Here is a 21,928-nt window from a genome sequence, read left to right as displayed (position 1 = left end):
ATTCTTTTGGTTCCCATTTTGGTTTCTAGTTGTTCACACTAGATTTTTTTTTTTAAATTTCGAGACCTTTTTTCAAAAAATATCTTTAAAAGACACGTAAAATCTCTTAAAATTTTCAACTTACCTAGAAAATCAAAACAATAAAATCTTAAAAACTTTTACTCTATAAGTCTTATATTGGTCACTATCCTTATCTTGACCGAAATTTTCCCCAAACACAAAATTGATGGTTCAAATGTGTCACTTTTAAAAATTTGATCTCATTATCGATCTCAGCCAAGATAGCAACCTATTAAAATAATTGACCAAAAAATGTGTTATTTGTGAAAGATGAAAACTTTTTTACACTCATTTTTATACAGTTACCCACATAAATTCTTTAGAGAGAGTTGAGAATTATAAGTCAATATAATCCCATGTGACAAACATACCAAATTTAAAGAGAATATAACATCATACCATTCTAGAAATAATGACGGACCTATTATCTCGATACATAAGAACTAATTTGAAAGTAAATTAAGATCGAACAACAACTGTTACTATTATAATATTTAACTTAACATCAATCTGGTTTCGTCTTAAAAGTAAATTTTAATTTAAAAAACAGAAAGATGACAAGAGGTTTTGAAAACAATACAAAAAAAAGGAAAAAAGAAACCAGATATATATACTATATATATAAATAGATAGATATATTGAAATTGAAGAAGACCTTGCTGAGTGAGATTAGAGGGTGAAGAAAAGCAGAGGTATAGAAGAAAATTAGCAATGGAGGTGACAGCTTTGGTACTGAAGAACGAGGAGAATCTAAGAATATGTTGGACGGAAGGTCAAACTCAGGCCATAAGACGTGTCAAGAGACGGCGGAGAGACCCAGCTGCCGCCACCACCGGTCAAACTAATAAGCAGCAGTCGCCGAAGCAACAATCTGATCAAGCTCCGACCACCACTATGAAGCGTAGTTCAAGATTTCGTGGCGTTAGCAGGTAATTCATAATTTCTTCGTTTTGTTATCTAAGTTGCATATGTTTTAAAAATCTAAATTAAGCTTATAAATATTTTTTTTCTACCCATATATATATATATATTAATTTAGTTATCTAATTTTTACAAATATTTTTAAATTTTAAGCCACGAATCAGGATGAAAAAAATTGTGTTCCTATTTTGAATTTGATTAAGAATTCAAATGACTTATGAAATTAAATGAAAACCACCATAAAAGAAAAGGGTAAAAAAAAAAACAAACATAATTTTATACCGTCAAATAGTTAACAAATATGTCTCAAGTTTTTAGATTTTATTTATTTATGATTTTAAAATTTGGTTAAGACTTCAAATGTTTCGTTAACAAATATGAAAGTTATTATTGAAATTGTATTTTAAGTTTAAAAACACTACACTCTCATTTAATATAACAATGTTGAAAAATAAAAATGTTCTTTATGATTAACAGTTTATCGGATAACCATATGATTTTTGAAAATTTAAGACGTTATCAAACATAATGATCTTCGTTTGTGCTCATAGCAATTCTATTGTAATGAACAGACACAGATGGACGGGTCGATTTGAAGCTCATTTATGGGATAAACTTTCTTGGAATATGACACAGAAGAAGAAGGGCAAACAAGGTATTAACAATATTTTCAAATTTATAGATCTCTCTCTTTTTACTTAATTTCTTATGGGGTTAATTGCGATCTAAATCTCTTTGAATTTTTGTTTTTTCTATCTCATCTTGACGATCCTTTTGATCTCCCAACAGTTTATCTTGGTGAGTAATTAATTAACTTCAAATTAATATTCCAAGCCTTTTTTAATCTCTCTAATTAAATAGCATGCTCATGTGTTTGGTTATATATATACGTGTGATAGGAGCTTATGATGAAGAAGAATCAGCTGCAAGAGCATATGATTTAGCAGCACTCAAGTATTGGGGTGTAACAACCATCACTAATTTCCCTGTAAGACTTCTTGTTAAATAACCCATTTTTCATTCTTAATAATAAAAAATTTTAAGTTGATAGGCTACAACTTGAATATTACTCGAGGTCTAACAAATAAACTATTACTACAAAACAGGAAGAAAAAGGAAAATAGTTGTCGTTATACCTTTAAACTTGAGGGTTTGTAATATTACTTAAATATATGTATACTGAAAAAATATGAATATTTTCAATCTCATTTAATGAATGTAGATATCAGAGTATGAGAAAGAGATTGAGATAATGCAAACAATGACAAAGGAGGAATATTTAGCCTCTTTAAGAAGGTAATTTTGGATTGAAATTAAAGATTATAATTAGGTTTTTAATTAGCTTAATTAAGTCTGATTTACATATGATAAACTGATTTGTTTTCAGAAAGAGCAGTGGCTTCTCAAGAGGTGTATCAAAGTATAGAGGAGTTGCAAGGTGAAGGTTTTTTTTGTTCTTATATTTGGTGATGTTCCTTAGAAAGTTATTTATACAGCCAATCAAAAAGGGGAAATAATCAAATAGAAATTTTGGTGAATTTATGTTTAATTAATGCAGGCACCATCACAATGGTAGATGGGAAGCAAGAATAGGGAGAGTTTATGGGAACAAATACCTCTATCTTGGAACTTACGGTGAGTAATTCTAAACAAAAAGTTTATTTTCTTTCTTATTATTAAAAAATTATTTAATAATGATTTTCTTTTGCCTATTTTGACGATATTTTTCAAAATTAAGCCTTAGTTTGTGGGTTGGGTTCACCTAATAGCTAATAAGAATCTAGCTCAGAGGGAATAATAGGTTTAAGTACTCATGATTATTATATTGTAAGAAGATTGTGCACAAACTAACTCAAATACTCATGATTATTATATTAAAAAAATGTATACTTTGATATATAAATAAAATAATGAAAAAGCTACATTCTAGTTCTTAAATTTTGAGTATAATATCACAAAGCGTCATCTGTTTCATGGTACACGGAAGATTGTTTGGTTGGCTATTATTCGCGTCTTTCTCTAGATTTTATGCGGTGAGCGTAATAAACATCTTTTCTGAGATTCATTTTCTAGTTTTGATAGTTTCATGGATCTAGTTGGGGTCTTCTCTTATTTCATTTATTGACTAAAATGTTTCTTTTCTAAAAAAAAATAAAAAAAATAAAAAAGAGTATTTGAGTATAGTATCTATTTGATCCATAGGTTTCAAAACGTCATATTTTTACCCTTAAATTTTGAGTTTAGTTTTCATTTGGCCTAGATTTTAGTTTTACTCTTGATTAACTAATACTTGCTTTTGGTCTTTGGTGTTAACTTTCCACTATTTAATTTAAAATAATTATGATGTTGATTTTTGAAATAATTCTAACACCGAGTAAAAATTAGCGGTCAAATCATCATAGCTCAATAACCAAATTTTAAGTCCAATTGACATATGAGTGTGTTAGTAACCACGAGGTCTGTGGTTCTATTCCTGATAGTAAACAAAAAAAAAATAAATAATACAAATTATTGAAAAGTAATTTAATTATAAGTAATTCAATTTTTAATTGACTAATAGAAAATTAACATTAAGGACTAGAAGTGGACATAATACAAACTCAAGCATAAAAATGTAAAACTCAAAGCCTATAACTAGATGAAAACTAAACTCAAAACTAAGTATAAAAAATGTATAATTTTGAAACATAGTTAACAAATAGAAACCAACCTCAAAACTAAGTACAAGCATAATATTTTAAATTTTATAGACCAAATAGAAACCATATACAAAACTTAGGGACAAAAAAATATTTCTTTAAAATAACTCTTCTAACAAAACATTAACATAACTATGTTCTTCACTACTCAAATGTTTTAAGTATAAATTAGTCATCTTAGTAATTGGTGAAAGGATAAAGAAGATCAAATCAAATTATTTGTAGATATCGTTTGTTCTAATAACATAGAAAGTATAATGTCAAATTAGTGGAAAAAAGATAAATTTAAGTCATTCAGAAATACAATTAATACAACCATTAAATTTATGTTACTCTTAATACTCTCTTTTATAGAGTAAAGAGTACAAGATTTGTCATGTTGAATTTGAATACTAATCACAAATTTGTTTCATCTTTCCACCACAGGCACTCAAGAAGAAGCTGCTCGAGCTTATGATATGGCCGCTATTGAATACCGAGGGATCAATGCAGTCACCAACTTCGACTGGAGCAATTACATGGCCTGGCTAAAGCCTCCTCCGCCGCCATCCGCCACCCAGAGCGAAGCCCATATGGCAACAGACCCCCACAATGAGCTCTGCAACTCCAGCTCAATCCCAGCTAATGAAACTTCACTCTTCAAAAACCATCACTACGACATCGATTCCTTTCATTCCCTTCAAAAGCAAGAGCTTCTCGAGAGCTGCAACGCCCCGCTCAATGCTTATGCTAGATCTTCTTCTGCATCAGCACTCGACCTCCTTCTTCGATCATCAATTTTCAAGAAACTGGTCGAGACCAACTCAAATCTCTCAGTGGATGAGGCTGATAATGGAGAAGAGGCAAAGACTCGAGTGCAGCTCGACAGTGTATTTGACGAGTTTGGAGATATCTTCTGTGATAGACTTACAGATGTACCATTAGTTTGCAGCTCCAACAAAGAGCTGCAAGAAAGTGAGCTTCATTCGTACTTCAATGGCACATTTCATCGTTTCAAAGCAGCCTGAAAGTGTGCTTCATGTCATTGTTAATATCATCGTATTGAACATGTTAATATGGGAGTTAGAACTCGACTCGATCGGTCGACAGTTTTCTTTGTATTTTTGTGGACATAAGTAAACCAACTATTCAACATTTCCCTCTTCTCTATTCAGATCTGTTCTATAACGAATATGGATAAACCAAGAGAAAACAACTACATGAATCTCAAATATTGCAGAATCACAGACAAGTAATAACCCAGAACTCAAGCAAATTGCCAAATCAAAAAAGTAATCGGTTCAGTGATGGAATTCAACATCCTAATGCTTCGATCTAACTCTGCAAAGAAAGTACATTTATAATGTGCTGTCGGTAATACATACTCTGCAACCCATTAATTAGCATCAAAATTGCTTCCTTTTGTTCTTCAAAATTCTATCCCTTTTTGTGTAAACATATAAGAAAGCAAAGAAAAGTACTACAGATACTGACACAGAACCCCAGGGAAATGGAGGGTCTTTAAAGCAAACCAACGATGCCTCCAGTTCTTGAGATGCATTGTAGACGATGGAGTGAAGCGTGTAAAGGTCATGATCTGAAGATCTTACGTAATACAAAGCCATCTCGAAGTCAAAATGCGACATTGCAGACACCACTTTGTCCAGCTTATATTTGAAAAGATTCCACCGCTGTATGAACTCAGTGCGTTGTTTCGGTTTTAGCAGATTTCTATCACCACCATGAGCAGCTACAGAGTTAAGAACATCAATCGCACTAGTGATACTGCTATTCAATGTTGTCAATATAAGGTTTCTCCTCCCTGCATCCTTCTGAACAAAAGATAAGGATGATACCTCTGAGAATGGACCAAAAGGAGTTTGCCCGATGCTCCACGAGTAATCGACAATGGTGTCATTGTGCCTTGAGCTCCAAGCTAAGTGGGTAGGCGACACTCCCCACATACTTTGTAAAATTGAACCAATAAGTGGCCTCTCAAGGTCCCTTGTATGTGTAAATACATGGCGCCCATTACAGCTATAATCACTCACAGTCTGAGTATTCTTAGTCCTTACAGCAATAACCATGTCTGTAAATGCCACAGATTGATGGTAACGATCAAGCAACAAGATTGTATTCAAATTCAAATCGAAAACATAGACCGGAATCACTCTAGCCATCTCCTCCTCCTCGGGGAATCCAGCCCTTCTAAACTCCTCAGCAGAATCAGACAGAATCTGATGCAATCTTTTAGAATCCAAATACTCGTTCACAATCAAAGTATAGTTATCAAACAAAAACCTCGAAGTATATGAATTCGTAGACCGAGAAATGGCAAAAGCACAAATTGGGCACTTAGCATAGCTCACACTATAAGTCTTAAAGCTCAAAGATTGCTCACCCAACAACATCCCACCATCCCTCAAGGTTCTCTCAATAGACTTCCAATCCAAATCACCTCCATCACTACTCTCAGATCCATATATGTGTACAAATTGAACAACCAATGAACTCTCAAAAGGAACAGGAATTCTCATAGAAGGAACTAAATGAACCTGATAAGCACTCCAAACCAACGATGCCAAATCCGCCAGCAGCGCCTTCTGGGACTTCGGCCGGCCATGCAAGGTCGCCAAAGGATGAAACTCTCCTCTAGGAAGAACCCCATCTCCAGAAAGCGACGGTCCATAATCAACAGGCCCTGCACCCAAATCAACCCACAAATACCTTTCTCCACCAGTCCAAATGCTTCCTAAACACTTGGTAAAACCAGGGGATGATTCCCCGTGGCCATAATTGTAAGCATATGGCTTCGATTGAGAGCCCAAATTAAGCAAATATATGTAAACCCCTTGACCGGATTTCTCCTTCTCATAATCCTGCTTTATGACACGGTCCACAGACTCATAAGGAACAGCAAGAAGCGAAGATCGGAGGCTAGAAGCAGTATTAGAGATTTCAGATTTCAAGATCTCAGAGAGATGAGAAGCCAAAGAGGGGGCATGAGATACATCGAGATGGAGAGAATGTTTAACCGCAAGACGGTGTTGATACGAATCAAAAGGAGCAATGACATGAAAATGATCAGAAGGGAGAGAAGCAGAGAGGAAAGAGGAAAGATGGGTCGATGAATCGGAGGGAAAATCACCAACAAGACGGACATGGAGAAAGAAAGAGAGGGAGAGAGAGAGGAGAGAAGAGATGAAAGCAGGGATGAGAGGAGGAGGAGAAGAAGAAACCGAGAGAGATTTCTTGAGGGACGATGAGAGGGAGAGAAATGTGTCGTTGGAGGCATGTGGGTCGAAGCGAGATTGCTGAGCGAGAAATGAATCGAGGCCGAGGATCGGAGCGGAAGTGGCGGTGGCGATGATGAACAGAAAGAGGATCGCCGCGGCGGCGACGGCGGCGGAGCTGGTGGTGGGCATTTTTAGGGTTTTAGATTGGATTGGATTGATTGATTGGAAATGGAGAAGATGAGGAAATGGATGTGATTATGAGATGATTATGGTTCTGTTATGGATTCAGAAGAAAACCCATTACAATTAAGGAAGAATTGAAGAGGAATTGAAGAGGAATTGAGGAAGAAGAATGGCGGATATGATCGTATTGAGTGGGAGCGAGTCCAGTGTTGTCTCTTGACGAGTCAACCAGGACATTGGAATTTGCAACAAAATTAGATTATTGATTCCTCCTCTTTTTCTTCTTCTTTCCTCTGCAGAGAAGAGAGAATTATCTTTTAAAACATTATATTTTTGGAAAATAGAAACTAATTTCTCTCCTTAATTATTTTAAAATTTTAGACTAACTATAACAATTAAAATTATAAATTTGGTACACTCAATTTTGTTAATCAGAAATTAATTTAGACTTTGTTTAAGTACAACAATTATGAAAATCAAACTTTCAATCTCTAATGAAAAATATCGTATCAATTACCATTGAGCTATTAATTTTGTACTAAAAGATTGTTATCATATATTGCTAATCTAAACTTCATTAAATACAAGATGAATGGAATATTTAGATCAAATATAGTTAACATTCATCAATTTGGGCAGCTATTTCATTTTTTTCCTCTATTTTTCTCTAATTATTTAGAGAGAATTACATGGCACTTTCTCTTCCGAATCAAGTGAAAAAAGTAATGGAGATGTTCGTTTCATGAAAATGATAGCTTGCTAAGTCCTTTTTTAGTTCAACATTGAGTGAAGAGGTATGAATCAATTTAAACTTGTGTTTAGACATCACCCTTTCAAGGAGGCCAAACAGCTTCTTCTGTGGTTAAACATAAACAAGGCCTTTTTGTTCTATCTGATGAGAAAGAAATTGAAACATTTCTCAAGACAAAGAAAGACTCCATGAAGTCCTAATTGATTACATTCTTTTGCATGATCTACATTGGTATAAACATGCTTTTCCTTTCAACGAGTATAGCTTAAGCTCTCTATTATCCAATATGGGGAAATTTTTTCTTCTGTAACTTGTGATTTCTCCCTTTTGTAAATTGCATACTATCAATGAACTTTGTTTCCCATAAAATGGTAAGCTCTGGGATAGGAATTACTTTAGTTTCAACTATCACTGCAAGGGGAAAGAATCTGCCATCTCAAATTCACTTTAATTCCTTCAATAGTTGTATATCCCACTATACTATCTACAATCCACACAAACCACCACCACCACCACAACAAAAAAACTCATTCCTTCTAAAACCTACGTAAAGAGAAGTTACGGCTTTAAATAACGGTAGGAACTAAGAGAAAACGAAACCCTCGCAACTCACTGATGACATGTATTAAAGATCTGAATCATCGCTATCACTGTAGCAGTGTGAATCCCAAAATTTTGAGACAACCTCGTCGTGTTTAATGATCGGACGAAGAGCATTGGTATAATCTATACAACGTATAATTCCAATATCACCATCATAAGAGGCAGTGACAATTCTACACCCATCAGCAGCCATTGAGGATAATGTCGTGCTGCCCTCTTTATAGTCACCGAACCAACAACTCAAAGAATTCGCCGGTGCGCCTGAATTGACCTCCCAGACGTGTACATAAACATCATCTGGACATCCCGTAACAACTTTGTAGGGATCCATGTGCAGGAAGCTCACTGGTCCACTATGTCCATCCAATTCAGCTAATGGTTTAGGTTTAAGAACATCCTGGTTTCTTCTTACATCCCAAAGCTTTGCACTGCACAAAACAGTATGCTTTATGTTATTTAATAAAAAGTCAGAGCTTTATTGAGAAAAAATGAAAAGAACATAAAAGCATGAAATCTAGAAAGGAACCACAACTCCACATAATTTTTCAATCCCTCTAAAAAGTATGTTATTCCTTTCTCCCAAAAACCCTACACAATAACACAAAGAAAATCAAACCAAAACTGGGAATGGGTAAGAAACTCCTCCAACAAGGAATTGAGGCTCTAAACTTTCAGATTTATTCTACTTTATCCTTAAAGTTTCAAATTCATAACGTTTGGTCACAAACTTTCAACAAACTCTATTTAGTATTGAACTCTACAAAAATAAACTATATGGCCCTTATCCTTATTCTAATTGTCAATTTCCGTTTCCCTTAATTAGCTTAAGCAGATTTAATACATGCCTAAGTCAACACATTAAATATACATAATCAAATTAAAGATCAAAAATGGTTGTCATGAAAATTCAGATACTAAAATATAAATTACAAAAGTTTAGAAACCAAAATATAATAAACTAAAAATAATACTCAAGCCAATATATATTTTGTATTAGTATTGGATAGGCTATATATTGGTCAGTTCTAAAGTAAAGAAATATGGACATTGCGCGTGGTGTGACTATGAACTGAATCATACCTGCCGCTACCACCTGTGCATAGTACGGATTTTGAGGGAATCATGTCGAATGAATATAAAAACGGTTGATAAGCTGCAGCAGTTAGAACTTTCTGCATAGTCCTTAAATCAATTGCAATAACGGAGGAAGTCGTAGCAACATAGACCAATGATTCATGGCACTTAAGGTTTATAGGAGCACCAGCAAGAGAAGTTAATCCAACGCAACAAGACGAACGGATAGTTGATGTAACATCCCAAACTCTTACCTACTTCCATCTCAATACAAGTCAAGAAGAAAGAAGGGAATAAATTAAAACCCAACTAAAACTATAAAACCATAACTTAATTCAGAAATGTAAATACCTATTTATTGACTGAAATAATTTATATAAATTATTTGGTTGATCAGAACATCCACTCCACCCTATATTGATGTTTCTATAAACTTCAACCTCGATGTTTCTGTCAAGCATCCGTATATCTAAACTCAAAAGGATTAAAGGGCCAAGAAATTCTTTTCCACTTTACGCATGCCATACACTTTGTATACTTGCTAGTATTTGCTAAAAGCACTCCAGAATTTTCATGAATTGATTTCTCAGTTTTCACTTAATCTACCTGCTCCTAGCTTTCTAATAAAATAAAATAACCAGGGCTGGCGAGTTAAATAAGACAACTGAACTGCTGTATAACATAGCACCTTAATTATGTCATGGTGTCGCCATAAGCACCAGTCAACAAAGATAAAGTTCAAAAACATTATGACAACACAGTTAGCTTAGCTTGTTTACGAGAAAGAACATGACAATAAACCTCTCACCTCCCCTAATATTGAACTTGCTCAAGAAAATGCTAAATTACATATAATTAAAAAATTTGTAGAAGTACCTTGGAATCTCTTGCAATGCTAACCAAAAGAGACGTCTTATGCCTGCATGCATTGAAAAAAAAAAAAAAGAAGAAGAAGAAAGAAAGAAAGAAAAGAAAAGAAAAAAAAAGAGTGTTAACATGTATCATCGCAGTTCTCTCTAAGGAACAAAAGAAGAGAACACTATGAGCAATAACAGAGATGCATATACTACAAGAATTGAGGCATATGTTACAAAGTTCTGGGATAATCCACATGCCGACACAAATTTACTATGAGGAACTAATCACAGTTAATCGGCAAAGCACTAACACGACAGCCAAATACTATCAATACAGCTTTGGATGGCAGAATCTAAGTTTCAAAGTAATTTTATGCACTACAGGTCCACTGCGAATTCAACCAGCCTCAATATTCCATATCCTTCTGATATCTAGGTTTGATGATATTAGATAGGATTTCAAGACTATAACCAAGTCAATGTTCTCTTGCTATCATAATTTTTTTTTTTTTTGGGGTAAAAGATACAATTCATTAAAAACAGGTGAGAACCCCAAACACCAAAAGGTGCTTACAGGAGCGGTCGTCAATTACTGACTAAAAAAAATAAGCTGAAATGAGAGAAGGGATGCCTAATCTTACACCAAGACAAAGCAGTTGACAGAACAAGATCCATAAAATGATTAAAAGAAGAAAAAGAGTAACTTAAAAGTCAACTGTTCCTTTCACCCCACAAAGTCCAAAGAAAGCAAGCAAGAGAACCAACCAAACCGTCTTCTCAGTACCACCAAAAGGATGACCCACCAACAAGGAAGCCAAAATATCAATGATGGAATTAGGACATGTAAAGGACCATCCAAAAGCAAGCAAAACAATATCCCAAAATGTAGTGGCAAAAGGACAATGAAAAAACAAGTGCACCAATGATTCAGCATGTTTGCAACACATGTGACACCAAGAGGGTGAAAGAGACATGTATGGCATTCTGCGTTGTAAACGGTCAATGGTATCGATAGCCCCCCAACTAAGCTCCCGAAGAAAGATTTTAATCCTTTTGGGAATACTATCTTTCCAAATCACCGAATAATGGTCAGTCAAAGATGAATCCACTGCACCCACCAGATCATTCATAAGAGATTTAACAGCAAAGCTGGAAGATGGATCAATAGGCCACAACCAAAAATCAGAGGAGGAATGCAATATGATAGAAGCCAAAAATTGTGATAAAGAAGCCTATTCAGATATCTCCAACTCCATAAGATTACAACGTAAGTTCAAATCCCAAGCATTAGTAGATGGAACCTAGACATTAGCCATAGTTACCTCCAACTATTGTGAAAGACAATAAAGCCGCGGATACGTGGTGGAGAGAACACCATAAATAAGCCAAGAATCATGCCAAAAGATGTATTAGCACCATCACCAAGCCGACAACAAAAACAAGCAGCAACCACACTAGTATACCAACAAATAAACCTCCAGGGAGCTTTGAAAGAACCACGAGAGATAGAAGTGGGCCAAATGCAATCCAGGGAGTAGTATTTTACCACAATGAGATTCCGGCATAAAGCATCATGTTATGATAAGAAACACCAAGTTCACTTTGCAAGAAGGGCAGAATTACGATGTTTAAAGTTCCCAATACTGAGGTCGTTGAGAAATCACCCACTTCACATTGCGCATACCACCCACCCCAAGAACCCTCCCAAAAGAAGTCACGGACCATCTTATCAAGGCAATGAATGACAAAGGAAGGAGCCGGCGACTGATGTGGGATAGAAAGGGCTCTGATGTGGATATAAAAGATCTAGAAAATGCTCATTAGGGAGAATTTTACTACAAGCTTTAGAACGTGAAGAACAGGGGAAGGCATACTACATAGGCATATATTATACTAATACACCACATAATTATCAGAGCCAATAAAATAAAATCATCATCAAGCTCTACAAAGAATCAAGTGGTAAACAAGGATTTTTATAAGAAGAATAAAGCGAACAGTGCTTACCCCCCGACTGACATTAATTTAATTGGTTTTTCATGTCCATGTAGTGTAACCTTTAAAGCACTCTTGCCTCGCTTACCACTGGAACTAAGAGACCAAATGCGAACGGTACCATCTTCTCCTCCACTGGCCAATGCTTTGCCGCTACCATCACCTAACAGTTTATCTGACAGAATTGAAACTGGGCCATTATGACCTCGAAAACATTTCTGACAAGAACCCTAAAAAAGGCAAGGACAGATCAGGGTTAGGAGTTTGGGACATAACTTTGTAAGAAAAGATTTTCAAAAGCTTAAGGGCATTTAGACCTCGAAATTAAACGATTAAAGAATAGTGATATGGGCTCAAAATTTTGATAATTCATGAAATTTTCCAATTGATTTTCAAATTTGACCCAATAAAGTATGGACAGGAAAAAAAACAAAGTGCCCAAAAAGGTAACGAATATCTACTTCTTCTGACTGCAAGAGAATTTATAGGAGGACCAATTCATGATTTCTGTCGTATAAGAAAATGATATTGTATTAGCCTGTACCTTCCACCACAATCGAATTGAGTGATCAGAACTTGAGGTTGCCAAAAAATTTCCTGATCTTTGCCCTTCACTTCTAAGAAATGAAGTTTCATGAAGGGGAAAGGACCTGCATATGAAATCAGGGTCAACAACCAGCTAGAAGTGAAACCATCAAATTAAGCATGGGCCGGACCTGCATATGAAATCAGGGTCAACAACCAGCTAGAAGTGAAACCATCAAATTAAGCATGGGCCTCTTAGAGCACATTTCATCAAGTTCAATGCAGCAAAGGACAGAAACAACCATTTTAAAAAAATAAAAAATAAAAAAAGGGTTAAATTCGAGAAAGTTATCCTGCACAAGATACCTCAAAGCAATTTTACAACCAAAAGCACAACGATAGTATTTAACACAGAAGTAGAAGTTCACAAATATTGGTTAATACCAATTCTCAAGGCAAATACTCAACATCTCACCTCATACAAGTTATACGCGCATTGTGATCACTCAGAGTGGCAAGAGAAAATTTTCTGCTAATATTTTTGGAGGTAGTCACCATGTGAATTGAGGAACCCTAATCAACAAGAAAAATCAAAAGATGGACGACTAGAAACAGTCAAATTCACTTGTGATCAACTCCAAACAACGTAGACAACAAAACTGAAAGCACCCCAGAATAAAAAGAAAAAACAAAAAGTCCCATATATAATGTCAAAAAGAATTCAAACCAGTACCTGGGAAACGAATAAATTATCGCTATCCAAAAGCGCGGGGCCATAAGGCTGGGATTGGGTGTAGATACTAGAAACGGAAGGATCTTCAAACTTGCACTGATACAAAGTGGAAAGCCTAGCGAAGTAGGCATTCCTAGCTCCTCCTGAAGCTAAGGAAGAAGCAAGAGGTGGTAATTGATGCTGCCATCGCTCCCTATAGAAACAGAACCAGAATCCTGAATGTTGAGTGGGTGGTAATTCATTGAAGAAGAGAATGGAATCAGAAAAGAGAGTGAAGAACCTGTAAAGGCGTTGCCAAATGGAGTCGGAATTTGCGACTTGTTGAAGATATTTGCAGGTGCCGGCGAGATTGAAGATGTCGTGGCGCTTGAGGAATGAAGCGCAGTGAGCGAGAGAATCTTCATCCAAGTCGGTGATGGTGGTCGGAAAGTTCTGATTCCGGTCCATCGACGTTGTTGGTGAGTGATTGGTTTTCGCAGGCTTCACAATTTACGAAGGCTTGAGAAATCGAAAAATTAGTATTTTGATTCCAATAATGGGAAATTGGTTGGTTTGGACGGCTAGAAACACAAATATGATCGAAAGTTATTGAAATATGACCTAAAGAGATTTTGGGATGTAGATAGAGATTCCAATTTTCTCACGTGGAAGGGTCCGCGAGATTCTCCAATTAGGTGAAGAATGGGAAAGAGAGTGGAAAACAAAATTCTCGTGAGTTAAATAGGGACGAGGACGGGGAATGCATTTCCCGTTCCCACCCCTAGCCCTACCCCCTTCCCTGTCTCTACCCCGATTAGCTTCTACATATTTATTTAATATAATTATCTAATGTTATGTTATTATTATTATTATATAAAATATTACATTTAAATTTCAAATTTGATTATTTCTTTAGAAAAGATAATGAATATGTTTAAATTTAGATTATATATGTGAATAATTTTATTTATATTTATTTCTTTCTATTAAAAAAATTAATTAGTTTTTTTAGGCCAAAATTTGAGTAATTTATCTTTAAATTCAAATCGTCATTCAATTTAGTGATAAAGTTATTTATTTAATTAAATTTTGCTCACATTAGTGATTTAAATTAATTAACTTTTTACCTAAAAAAAATAACAGGGAAAAAATCATCTGCGAGGAATTTGATCCCCGCAAAAAAAATTGGAGAACTCGCGAGAAATTCTCACCCCGATCCTCGTGGAAAATTTTAAGGGATGAGGAATGAAATAGGAAACGGAGACGGGGATGTAAAATGGCATCCCGACCCCACCCCGTCATATAGACATCTCTAGATATGGATAGCCGGTCTCTAATTTTATCTCATATCAGGAAATCTATGATCAAAGTCTTCATATATATATATTTATTGAATTTTTTCTATCAACATAGCATAGCTAAATGCTATCATTATACATAGGGGTAATTGACATTTTTTACCATGGATGGTTTTAGTTTGGAATTTTAGTCCCATTTTAAAAAAAAGTTAAGATTTTAGGATCCTTTCAGTGGTAATAGATATGTAAATTACCTTTTTACCTTTGAGAGAATTTGAGAAGTTTTTCTCCCTCTTTCCTTTCTCCTACTTCTTCTTCACTCTCTTCTCTATTCCAAAATGATTAAACCATCTCGATCTCTGTCACCCTTAGGCCTTACCATTTTCTCTTTGATTTCGACTGGATTTCATCGTTTCAGTCTTTGAGTGGAGAGACCCACCACGTGAAAATACCATTTTGTCCCTTAACTTTGAATATGAAATCACTCAATCTACCTAACTCACATATCTTAAATTTGAAACTTCAATTCAATTTCATATCTTGTTTTCAAGATAGAAATGCTTTACGTGAGAGTCTAACTTCAGAGGAATAATACTTTTCAAAGGATCCCAAGTTCAAAGGAACGACTACTTTTGTTAAAATGATTTATTTCCTCTCCATTTCTTAAAATGATTTGCATCTTGATACAATTGTTGAATTCTTAGTTAAATTTCAAAAACAAAAACAAGTTTTTGAAAACTATTTTTTTAAGTTTTTAAAATTTGGCTTAAATTTTTAAACCATTGATTAAAAAAAAAATAAGATAACAATGGAAGAAATTTGGAGATGGAGTAAACTCTATAGACTTAATTTAAAAGAACAAAAATAAAAAAACCAAGACCTCTTTGACAACCATTTTGTTTATTATTTTTTTTAAAGAAATTAAATCTATGGACAATACTTCCACCTCTAAATTTCTTATTTTATTATCTACTTTTCATCGATAGTTTAAAAAATCAAGTCATATATTGAGAACTAAAAAAAGTAACTTTCAAAAAAATTTTTTTTTTTAAATCTAGCTAAGAATTCAACCATTGTACTAAAGAAATGCAAATTATTGTAAGAAATATTGATGAAATAAACTTGATTTAAAAAACAAAAACAAAAAACCAAATGGTTATCAAACGAGACTTAAATAGTTACTAAACAAGACCTTAGTTTTTTATAGTTAATCTCTAAGAATTAAGCCTATTTTTTGCTTTATCGTCTACTTTTTACCAATGTTTTTAAAAACCAAGTCAATTTTTAAAAACTTGTTTTTTATTTTAAAAATGGACTAAGAATTCAACTCGGGTACTCTATAAAGATGCAAACTAAAAAATAGGCTTAATTTTTAAAATCAAAAATAAAAAAAACAAAATACAAATACAACCTTAAAATATCAGAGTTTGAAACTCAAATATCTAAATGCGACCTAAGTCAACCCTTAGGAATCAACCCTCTTTTAGTTTAAAAATAGATGAAGTGAAAAGATTGGCTCAAACTTGCAAACAATAAAAAACATATCAACTAAATTTAAAATCTCCTAGACGAAAATTAAAATTCAGGATTCAAATGACAAAAAGATTACCGCAAAATCATAATGCGAAACTTGAAACTTACCTTTCTATTTGTTACCAACCTCATCTGGAGTCCAACAAACATACCTGATGTATACAAAAACTTTATTATATAAACTCAATTTCATCTTTCTTCTTTCACACACAGTATCTGATATAATTCTTCTGAGTACAATGATTTCTCACTCAATTTTAAGACATTAATACATCAAAAAGAGCGCACTTATTTAGACAAAGTCTTGCATGGAAAGAATGTATGAACCCCCATCTCTGCAGCACAATATAGGATAAGATGGAGACAAGATTTTACAGTGAATTATGCAAAAACAGGAAACAAATATGATTAATTAAGACAGCTTTTGCTTTTTTAATAATCAGCCTAAAATATGAAGACAACACTGTCATGAACCCTCGATTTCTGGTTCTGAGCAACGCACTCCGAAATCCACATTAGGTTCCTAATCTCCTGTTCCCTCAACCTCATGTATGCAAAGAAAACACCATAATGGAACTGCATGTAAGGAAGAACTAAATGTTACCCCGATTCAATCATGTCACACTTGTGTAAGGTATGAACCAAAACTTCTATCCGACCTCGAAGTAGAATTGGAAATGGGATATTGATTGGGGAGTTAGAACAAACCTGTTGCTCAAATGCTAAGCATAGCCTTTTCACCTCCTCTTCATAGAATGCCTTGTCAAGCATCTGACTCTCTCCATATGATAGCTTGGAAAAAATTGACTGGTAGGGAGGGTATTTTTCCATGGCACCACGAACCTGAAATACAAAGTAAAAGAGGCTTCGGTTTAAGTTACAAACTAATCCGAATTAGCATAAACTACACTATCACATAATTTCGTAACTTCTTTTTTTATCAAAATTTCCAAGCAACAAATCATCATGGTTGACATAAATTTAGTCCCTAGATTATATTTGTTGTATCATCATGGTTACTTATACACATGGATGCTGAGGTGATGACTTGTTTTAATTAAATACCTAGTGATGATTTGACATAGCCAATTTGATAAAAATAAAACCAAGAAGGCCAGAAGCTAGTTCGGTTTTATCCACCCACTTCCATCAATTGTTTTTACTCCTCTATCCTTGGAATAATCAGCCTGTCAGTGAAAATTTAAGTACCAAAGTTTGCAAGGGGGCTTAGAGTATGACCTGAAAGTATAAAACTAAAGCACTTATTTCAAACTTTTTAAAGCTCACAAACTTGCCAAATAGGCACAACACAACCACACAACCATCAAAGATCAAGTAGTAAACTTTTAACTTAACCAAAAATCATCTGCATTTTTACATTCTTACTATATTCATTGCAAGTTAACTTTCCAAAAATAGTAATCGAACCATAAGCCCAGTGTTAAAACTCGAATTCATGAGTTCCCAGCGTTAAGACTCAAATTCACGAGTACCTGATCAATATCCTCACAGATTGCAAGTTCCTCGTGCCCATAGGGATACCTGTTAATATGGAATCTCATTAGACGATGGTCCACTCAGTATATATGTAATTTAAAATATATTGATTAAGAAACTGCTTACAGTAAGCCAAAATTGGAATATAACTTCCTCCTGTCATCTCGGGTAAGCTCAGTGCCAATACTACAATAGATGAGATGCACTGAATTAAAGGAGATGCTGAAGTATAATAATCACCACTAGATTTCTTTTTAAAATAAACAAGAAATCTGGTGACCCAGCAAACATTTATTGACCAGCATTAAGATACCTATTTATGGTAATATTCACAGCCCTTCTATCAGCCTCAAAAGCAAGGAGGTCAGACATGATCTCAGCAGTGGCACCACCCAGTTTCTACCACCAAAATCAAATACAAATAGATAAGAAGCTGGGATATTTATGATAGAAAATGAAGACTTTATATCTTATTAATCTCCATTCACCTGACAGAACCTGTAGAAATCCTCTAGGTATGCCTTGTAGAGAGTGTTCCTCATAATTTCTATGTTCATGTCATCCAAATCCTAGCAAAAATAAGAGCAAACACCAAACCCTAGCATCAGCATGAATATGTACTGTACTTAATAGACAAAATCATTGCAGATCGATACCATGAAAATGCATCAGGGTGTCTCGCATCATCTGATATGACTTGGGAAGAAGTAATTATACAAACCTAGTTTAAATCAAAACTACAACGAAAAATTCAGTTCCCTAATTGAGTTCTCCGACACCGGTGCCTTTGTTTTCTTTTTACAAAAGAAAATGAAACACAATTAATTATGCACTTATGGCTGTAAATACAACAATCATCATACCATGAAATATATGCTACTATTTTAAAGTAAAATGCAAAAATAATAATAATAATTGAAGCCAATAATGGAAAATGAATGGAATCGAGCATTATACCTCAGATGTGATACACTCTGAGAAGTATGGAGCCAAGGGGGTGTCAACAAGCACCAATCTATAAAGTTCCCGCATATTCTGAGCAACTGCCAAGGTAGCAATGCTAGCAAAGAATAAAGAGAAGAAAAAGTGAGAAAATTTTCTGATACTGTCAACTTAAGGGTAAGATATACAATTTTTCTTGTTTGGAAGGAAATATCAGGCAACACAATCAGAACATAAAAGTTATCAGTTGATAGTACCTGTCAAACATGCCCAAAGGGTGGCACTTCTCCAACAGTTCCTGAACATCCCTCTCATGCAAGGTTCCAGTAACAATAAGGACAACATTGTCTATCATATGACCATATCTGAGTAAAAAATGCCATCAAGTTGAAAGTTCAAGATTATGATAGGGCAACAAAACACCAGACGCTGAAAATACAAAACTAACTTGCAGAAAAGGAACTCAACATACGTGATATACTCTAAGAAGGTAGACAGAGGCTCGGTGGCTTGGCACAACATGTGCTTATACTCATCAACCAGTTTAAGGGTGCATTTCTCCACAATGGTTGTTGTATGTAATGGAGATGGTTCTGCAAAATAAGTTGAAATTAGCATGTAAACAACATCTGACACCTTCAAGTAAGAAATGTAGCTTGTCCATGCAGGAAATTTTTGACGAGTTAGACTCACCTGTGCACTAATCACATAAGATATTTACAGAGTAATATTAATTGTTCCAAAATTTAAATACTGCACAACATTCTATTTCTCATACTATTAACTATAATTGTGGTTTCTTCATGTCCTTAATGAACTCTGAATTACAATTTCTCATCATGAAATATCACACAACAGCAAAGACAGTCTCTCTCCTTGAAAGGCAGGGATAGATACAGTGTGTGATGCCTCAACGTTCATTAGAAAAGAAAAACGGAGAGTCTCAACCAAAACCACATCGATCCTCTGTATTTACCAGTTCCAAAAATAGCCCATCAGCTCCATGACTCAAAAGTCAATCACAAAGAGGCCGTGTTAACTATTGTACCCACCAGCTACATTGCCAAAAATAGAATTGCATTTAAACAGTAAATCACAAAATAGTTACTTAATGATTATGCTTTACATTGAAGACATGGGACTCGAGAGTATACTGCAAATCTGGTGGAACCAGAGGCCTAAGTTCAAGTTCCAAATATCACAACAGAATCCATATTCTTTGTTCAAGTCAAATTTCTAGCTGTGTCAAAACACCGATAAACTCAACTCCCTGAAAAACCATTACAAGATCCAAGCCTTCCATTTCCATATTTCATTACCAGTTTGTTTCCCAGCAAATAAATTACTGTACCAATTTGCTCCCTCTACAACTAATCCAACGATCTAAATATACAAAAATTCCCCCAACTTCCACATCCAATTTCATAAATCATGTATGGAAATAACAATAATAATTTTTAAAAAAATAAAATGAAATAAAATCAAGGCTGACCCACCGTTTTGGAGATAAGGGCCATACTCAGTGGCAGAGAGATGCATCTTGATATCATCTAGGGTTTCGCACTGACACAAATTGTTATAATCAGCGGCGGTGAGCAACCCAGCCCTATGTCCCCGGACGATGGCCTCCAAATAGCCTCCATGAATGTTGAAGGTAAGCGCTTCGAAACCATACATTCTCTAAAAGATGATCGAAACGGTAAGGAATTGAAAGAGGAGAAGATCTGGAGTGGGGAAAGGGAAGGGGAGAGCAATGGTAAGAAACCAAACGCCTCCTCCGAAAGAAACCTAACGATGCAGAACTGTGAGGGGGAATTTGCAAGGCTAGTTGAAGACGAAGGAAGAGAAGGGCCTGGGAATCGGAGAATTTGAAGCTCTTTTTTTGCGATCCGAGTTGCAGAATCAGCAATTCGATTATCAAGAACAGATGGAAGAAGATGATGATGATGCCGATCGATCTGATTCTGATTGGAGAAAGAGTCCGAATAATTTGTGATATTACCGTATTACCCTTTTTATTATTATTTATTATCTGTATGAATAGACCAGCTGGAACAAATGGGCTGGACTGGGAGTGTTGGTCTCGGCCCTTTTTATTTTGGGTTTTCGTCTTCACTAAACGGGCTTTATTGCGTTCCAAAGCTATGTTCCTTTGCAAAAGATTTAAAATATATATATGAGCAATTTAGTACTAATTATATAACGATTTTTTTTTTAGAATATCACTAATTACATTATCTTTCCTAATAAATTTTCGAGATATTTAAATCTTTTATTATTAACATCATTTTCAATTTTTGACTTCATTTTTGTTATTTATTAGTTTCGATATTTAGTTAATGCAAATAATATTTCAAATTAATGTTTCTTTCATTTTAGTATATTTCATTTTTTTTTTTTTTACATTTATAGCTAAAAATTGATCACATCTCCATTGAGATCTCAAGTATATATCTAATATACTGTAAAAATGTAAATTTACCTAGCATATATCATGGTTTACTTTTTAATGTGTTTACAAATATACAGAAAAATGTAAATATATATCGCATATATTGTTTGGTATATAAGACGATATATTTTACAATTTTTATGTTCTTGCATTTATCAAATATTCCCTAGTTTATTTCTAAAAAATTCAAATATGCACCGATTGTATTATATTGTATATATCAAACATATACTATTTTTTTCCTTTGGAGCTTCTTGCCGGTTTTTACTTTCATTTGTGAGATAAACAATTTTTAGATTTTTGAAAAAACTTTTCTTACTTGAATAGGTTTTGGGAAAAAAAATATCATTTTATGAAGTTCATAATCGTGAGATGATAAGGATGTCACATTGGCTTCAACAGCAGATGGAACCAACCTACGTGGAGCTGACGCTGCAACCATCGTGGCACCTCTCTCTCCCCAACCAATTCTGATACAACGGTCGCCTACTCCTTCACCTGCACACCAAAAGGACAAAAATTGTTTATAACAGATTCCTCCCCTTTGTCGTTTTATATACTCTTTTAATGTATAAATATCATTCATTCATTCTGTATAATACATATTCAAA

At 34.5% G+C, this 21,928-nt stretch overlaps 4 protein-coding genes across 4 annotated transcripts; 1 reads left to right on the top strand and 3 right to left on the bottom strand.

The window, feature by feature from the left end:
* The first annotated feature begins 735 nt into the window (after positions 1-735).
* On the top strand, positions 736-4,687 carry LOC120091062 (AP2-like ethylene-responsive transcription factor BBM). Its single transcript, XM_039048868.2, has 8 exons — positions 736-989; positions 1,554-1,636; positions 1,771-1,779; positions 1,881-1,969; positions 2,204-2,277; positions 2,369-2,419; positions 2,540-2,616; positions 4,107-4,687. The coding sequence occupies exons 1-8, from the start codon at positions 772-774 to the stop codon at positions 4,685-4,687; spliced, it is 1,182 nt and encodes a 393-aa protein (XP_038904796.2). The 5' UTR covers positions 736-771.
* A 228-nt stretch (positions 4,688-4,915) lies between these two features.
* Positions 4,916-7,439, bottom strand: LOC150033009 (uncharacterized). Its single transcript, XM_090307456.1, has one exon. It carries the CDS (start codon positions 7,082-7,084, stop codon positions 5,066-5,068), a length of 2,019 nt encoding a protein of 672 aa, XP_090163582.1. The 5' UTR covers positions 7,085-7,439; the 3' UTR covers positions 4,916-5,065.
* Positions 7,440-8,258: 819 nt separating this feature from the next.
* LOC120091060 (ribosome biogenesis protein ytm1-like) lies at positions 8,259-14,308 on the bottom strand. The gene is made up of 8 exons (XM_090307640.1): positions 13,897-14,308; positions 13,617-13,809; positions 13,359-13,456; positions 12,903-13,008; positions 12,371-12,588; positions 10,383-10,425; positions 9,513-9,760; positions 8,259-8,860 (listed from the first exon to the last, which is right to left on the bottom strand). Exons 1-8 carry the CDS (start codon positions 14,061-14,063, stop codon positions 8,455-8,457), a joined length of 1,479 nt encoding a protein of 492 aa, XP_090163766.1. The 5' UTR covers positions 14,064-14,308; the 3' UTR covers positions 8,259-8,454.
* A 2,276-nt stretch (positions 14,309-16,584) lies between these two features.
* LOC120092164 (V-type proton ATPase subunit d2) lies at positions 16,585-20,877 on the bottom strand. Its single transcript, XM_039050393.2, has 10 exons — positions 20,362-20,877; positions 19,338-19,458; positions 19,123-19,230; positions 18,881-18,983; positions 18,412-18,492; positions 18,237-18,322; positions 18,050-18,109; positions 17,920-17,968; positions 17,135-17,269; positions 16,585-17,002 (listed from the first exon to the last, which is right to left on the bottom strand). The coding sequence occupies exons 1-10, from the start codon at positions 20,540-20,542 to the stop codon at positions 16,871-16,873; spliced, it is 1,056 nt and encodes a 351-aa protein (XP_038906321.1). The 5' UTR covers positions 20,543-20,877; the 3' UTR covers positions 16,585-16,870.
* Positions 20,878-21,928: the final 1,051 nt, after the last annotated feature.

This window comes from Benincasa hispida, chromosome 11, assembly GCF_027475165.1.
Source record: "Benincasa hispida cultivar pf3 chromosome 11, pf3_genome.v1.1, whole genome shotgun sequence".
Taxonomy (NCBI): Eukaryota; Viridiplantae; Streptophyta; class Magnoliopsida; order Cucurbitales; family Cucurbitaceae; genus Benincasa; species Benincasa hispida.
This window is presented reverse-complemented; position numbering and strand designations above follow the sequence as displayed.

Excerpts from the sequence above, each read along its gene's own strand:
- LOC120091062 (XM_039048868.2), top strand. The coding sequence starts at position 772 with ATGGAGGTGACAGCTTTGGTACTGAAGAACGAGGAGAATCTAAGAATA. Across the intron at positions 990-1,553 it reads AGATTTCGTGGCGTTAGCAG|ACACAGATGGACGGGTCGAT; the intron begins GTAATTCATAAT and ends TGTAATGAACAG. Across the intron at positions 2,278-2,368 it reads TATTTAGCCTCTTTAAGAAG|AAAGAGCAGTGGCTTCTCAA; the intron begins GTAATTTTGGAT and ends ATTTGTTTTCAG.
- LOC150033009 (XM_090307456.1), bottom strand. The coding sequence starts at position 7,084 with ATGCCCACCACCAGCTCCGCCGCCGTCGCCGCCGCGGCGATCCTCTTT.
- LOC120091060 (XM_090307640.1), bottom strand. The coding sequence starts at position 14,063 with ATGGACCGGAATCAGAACTTTCCGACCACCATCACCGACTTGGATGAA. Across the intron at positions 12,589-12,902 it reads CAATTCGATTGTGGTGGAAG|GGTTCTTGTCAGAAATGTTT; the intron begins GTACAGGCTAAT and ends TGCCTTTTTTAG. Across the intron at positions 10,426-12,370 it reads AAATTAATGTCAGTCGGGGG|GCATAAGACGTCTCTTTTGG; the intron begins GTAAGCACTGTT and ends CAATGCATGCAG.
- LOC120092164 (XM_039050393.2), bottom strand. The coding sequence starts at position 20,542 with ATGTATGGTTTCGAAGCGCTTACCTTCAACATTCATGGAGGCTATTTG. Across the intron at positions 18,323-18,411 it reads ATTTCTACAGGTTCTGTCAG|AAACTGGGTGGTGCCACTGC; the intron begins GTGAATGGAGAT and ends TTTTGGTGGTAG. Across the intron at positions 17,969-18,049 it reads TATTCCAATTTTGGCTTACT|GTATCCCTATGGGCACGAGG; the intron begins GTAAGCAGTTTC and ends CCATATTAACAG.